The 3,770-nt window shown below is 51.0% G+C and overlaps 1 protein-coding gene across 2 annotated transcripts; it reads left to right on the top strand.

Annotated features, from left to right (window-relative positions):
* The first annotated feature begins 554 nt into the window (after positions 1–554).
* Positions 555–2,959, top strand: HES4 (hes family bHLH transcription factor 4). 2 transcript variants are annotated; one of them, XM_006127102.4, is made up of 4 exons: positions 555–958; positions 1,426–1,521; positions 1,666–1,753; positions 2,010–2,959. In XM_006127102.4, the coding sequence occupies exons 1-4, from the start codon at positions 851–853 to the stop codon at positions 2,591–2,593; spliced, it is 876 nt and encodes a 291-aa protein (XP_006127164.1). In that variant the 5' UTR covers positions 555–850; the 3' UTR covers positions 2,594–2,959. The 2 variants fall into 2 exon arrangements, with proteins under 2 accessions (XP_006127164.1, XP_006127163.1); XM_006127101.4 differs by having other exon boundaries at positions 2,007–2,959.
* The last annotated feature ends 811 nt before the right edge of the window (positions 2,960–3,770 follow it).

Below are 3,770 nucleotides of genomic sequence, written 5' to 3'. Positions count from 1 at the left end.
GGAAGGGGGGGTGCGATTTGCTTCTTCCTCCGCCCCTTGGGTTTTCCGGGCAGTAGGAGAACTTGCTCTCCTCTTGCCCTACGGATTTCGAAAGGAGTCTGCATCGCTTCTCTCCCCCCCCCCCCTTTTGGGGGAGACTTGCTTTCCTTCCCTTTGCCCCCTGGTTTTGGAAGAATTGCACTACATTCCCACCCCCTTGTAGAGGAGAGTGCATCGCTTCCTCCTTGTGGGAGGTGAGGGGGTGCTTGTGCCCCCCTCCTCCTCCACTCCCTGATATCAACAGCCTCACCACTGGCTCCAGCGTTTTGGCTTTTCATTCCACCTCCCCATCCCCCCCTTAATGTTGCTGGCTTCTCTTTTACTCTGGGGTAGGATTTTTGGGAAGCCCAGCGCGTGACTGACAGCTCGCGGGGGCGTCCTCCAATAGGCAGGCGGGCTGGCTGCCCGGTGGGGTGAGTCCCGACTCTCATTGGCTGGCGAGAGTGTGGGAAAGAATGCAGAGAAGGTTTCACACGAATTGGGAGCAGCCGCCGGGTATAAATAGAGCGGGGGGTCCCTGAAGCCGGCTTAGCAGCCGCCGCAGCCTGGCTCCAGCTGCAGGAGTGCAAGCAGCCTCGCGCAGGGTCGCCTCGCCGCTGTGCACTGGCTTCCCCTCTGATCAGTGATTGCAAAGCCAGAGTTCTCCTTGAACCGTGTCCAGGGTGCAGCCGCCTAAACCGCCTCCCCCCTCCCAGGCACTGGGCTCATTCCAAGGGATACAGTTTGAAAATAAACTGCAATATTTTTGCAACATTCTTTCCCCCCTCTCCGCTTGCTTTTTGGCTTTTTGTTGTCAAGAAACATTTTTAAAATGCCTGCTGACACCATGGAGAAACCGACAGCCTCCCCGATCGCCGGTGCCCCCGCTAGCTCCAGCCACACGCCGGACAAGCCCAAGAGCGCCAGCGAACACAGAAAGGTAAATCGCATCAACTTCTTACCATCCAAGATGTAATGATTCACCTGGCTTGTGTCTTGTCTGGACAGGGTATGTTGCATGCAAGAGAAAGTGCATCTAAGACGCACCTTATCAAAATATAAGGGTGGCTAATATAAATATCACTGTATAGTAACGTAAGTTCTGATAATATACAGATGTGCACAGTAGCATGCAGTACTGTTTAGTATTTAAATAACAAGACTATGGGGCCATGCAACATGCAGAGGCATACAGTGATGTGCAGAAATGATGGCTATTTGGGGGCAGGCTGCAGGCGGGAAGGGGGAATAGTTTGCATTAGCGTTACAGCACTCCATGATGGACAAATACAACAATATGACCTGCCCTACAGGCTTGTAGGCACTTGTATGGAGAGCAATGAGAGTGTCCTGTGCCCTGAAAGGGAGGCAAATATATTTATCTTGCCTTCTGTTTCTTCTCTCCAGTCCTCCAAACCTATCATGGAGAAGCGGCGCCGGGCCCGGATCAATGAGAGCCTGGGGCAGTTGAAGACCCTCATCCTGGATGCCTTGAAGAAGGATGTAAGTGGCGCTCTGGGGGTTTCAGGTGCGGTTTGGTGGGAGGGGGAAGTGAGAGGAGGACTTGCATGGATGGCCCAGCTATGGGGGATGAGTGTGGAGACCTTTCCCCCATCTTTACATTTTCCCTTTTGCTCTTTTTGCCAGAGCTCCAGGCACTCCAAGTTGGAGAAAGCAGACATCCTGGAGATGACGGTGAAACACCTGCGGAACCTGCAGCGAGCCCAGATGACAGGTAACCACCCGCTCTGTCTGCCAGTACCACTCCTTGGAATGTGGGGAGAAGCTCTTGGGGAACAGCTGGGTGATGTATGGCTGCATATCTCCATCCAAATACGCTGCACCCTCTCGGGGATTCAGCAAGTACCATGGAATAAAGGGCCTGTACCAGGCTGCAGAGGGAGGGAGGCACTTGAAGTTGTGGGTTACCCTTCCTGCTTGCCAGGACTGATGTGTAATCCTCTCTCCCCTCTCCTCTTCCATTGCAGCAGCACTGAGTGCTGACCCCACCGTCCTTGGCAAATACAGAGCTGGATTTAATGAGTGCATGAACGAGGTGACCCGGTTCCTTTCCACCTGTGAAGGGGTGAACACAGAAGTGCGGACCCGTCTGCTCAGCCACCTCTCCGCTTGCCTGGGCCAGATTGTGGCTATGAACTACCCTCCACCGCCACCCCCGGCTGGCCAGCCAGCTCATCTGGCGCAACCGCTGCATGTCCAGCTTCCCCCTACGGCCACAGCCCCTGGAGCTGTGCCAGTGCCCTGCAAACTGAACCCTGCTGAAGCCCTGTCCCCCAAAGTCTATGGAGGCTTCCAGCTGGTCCCAGCTACCGACGGCCAGTTTGCTTTCCTCATCCCTAACCCGGCTTTTGCTCCCAGCAGCGGACCCATCATCCCCCTCTATGCCAACACTAACGGACCAGTGTCTTCGGGCAGCGGGCCAGGAAACACAGCCGCAACCCCGTCAGCATCCCCAGTGCAGGGTTTGACATCATTTGGGGGTAGCTTAGCTCCAGCATCCCAAGCTGGGAGTCCGATCGGGGAACGCAGTGAATCTGTCTGGAGGCCTTGGTGACTTGTGTAAAGCCTTCCTCCTCTCCCCAAAAAAACAAAGCTCTTTGGTTCCGTTGTATGGAACCTTGCTTTTGTTTTTTAAAGCAGCCTTTTTTTTTTTTTTTTTAAAGACTTTAATACAAAGTGTCTATTTATTTCCAGAGATTGGGATCTCTACTTGTATTTTTACTCCTTTAAAAATGCCTTTATCCAAAAGACTTTTTTTTAAATAAATGAGATTAGTTTTGTATCAAATATTCACACAAGTATAATGCCAAAGTTGTTTGTATCTTCGTGTGTGTGTGTGTGTGGGCGTGCGTGTGTGTGTGTGTCAAGACTTCCAAAAAAGTTGCAGGTGTTTGGACAAATAAACTCTTTGAAATAGAAATGGTTGCTTTTCTCACTGGGGGAAGGGGAGGTGTATGAGGGACATATGGGGATAAGGAAGACCTCAGCATGCAAACAAGTTTGGGGAGCAATTTGGGTGACCGTAAATAAACCGAGGGATGCATGACAAGGATACTCTTCCAGAGGTTTGGTTTGAGGGTTAAAATTGTTTGAAATTATTTTACTGTGTAAAAGGAACTCTGCTTCATTTTCACAAAGGGTCTTGTAAGCCAAGGAGGCATTTTCTGTACACACCTCCACTCCTGCTCACAGAAACACTGCTTTCATTACCTGTTTTTTAGGGAGTTCATTGAAATAAGATGTGCTATAAAATTTCACTCCCCCTCCCCCCACTCTTTAAGAGAGTGTGGGAGAGGGAGTGCAAAAGTTACTATCTTGCCTAGGAAAGAGGCGAGAGTCGGCCTCCATTGTGGGGAAGGGCAATTAAAAGGTATAAAGGGTCTCATCGAGTATGCAGCGGGCTCTTTTGGAAGTTTGGGATCCTATTGAAATGCCTGGGAACGCAGAGCTGAGGGTTAATGTATGTCTCTTCTCTCCCCCCCCCCTCCCCTTACCACATTCTCATTGACAGGGCCAGATAGACTCTGATACTCAATGCTGTTGTAAATTCAATTGCCTGGCCTCACAATGCCTATCTCATAAAAGAGAATAATTCAGGGTGTTTTGTTTTGATTTTTTTCCCCCCTGTGAGCAGGGGAATTGAGGAAAAGACAATTTTGCCACCCATTATGACTCACCCCACTGCTTGAATCCTGGCCAAGTGGAAGCAATTGCAACCCTGTGCACAGAGA

This window comes from Pelodiscus sinensis, chromosome 23, assembly GCF_049634645.1.
Source record: "Pelodiscus sinensis isolate JC-2024 chromosome 23, ASM4963464v1, whole genome shotgun sequence".
Classification (NCBI taxonomy): Eukaryota; Metazoa; Chordata; order Testudines; family Trionychidae; genus Pelodiscus; species Pelodiscus sinensis.
The sequence above is the reverse complement of the archived record's forward strand: the minus strand, read 5'-3'. Positions and strand labels throughout refer to the sequence as shown.

Excerpts from the sequence above, each read along its gene's own strand:
- HES4 (XM_006127101.4), top strand. The coding sequence starts at position 851 with ATGCCTGCTGACACCATGGAGAAACCGACAGCCTCCCCGATCGCCGGT. Across the intron at positions 959-1,425 it reads GCGCCAGCGAACACAGAAAG|TCCTCCAAACCTATCATGGA; the intron begins GTAAATCGCATC and ends TCTTCTCTCCAG. Across the intron at positions 1,754-2,006 it reads GCAGCGAGCCCAGATGACAG|CAGCACTGAGTGCTGACCCC; the intron begins GTAACCACCCGC and ends CTTCCATTGCAG.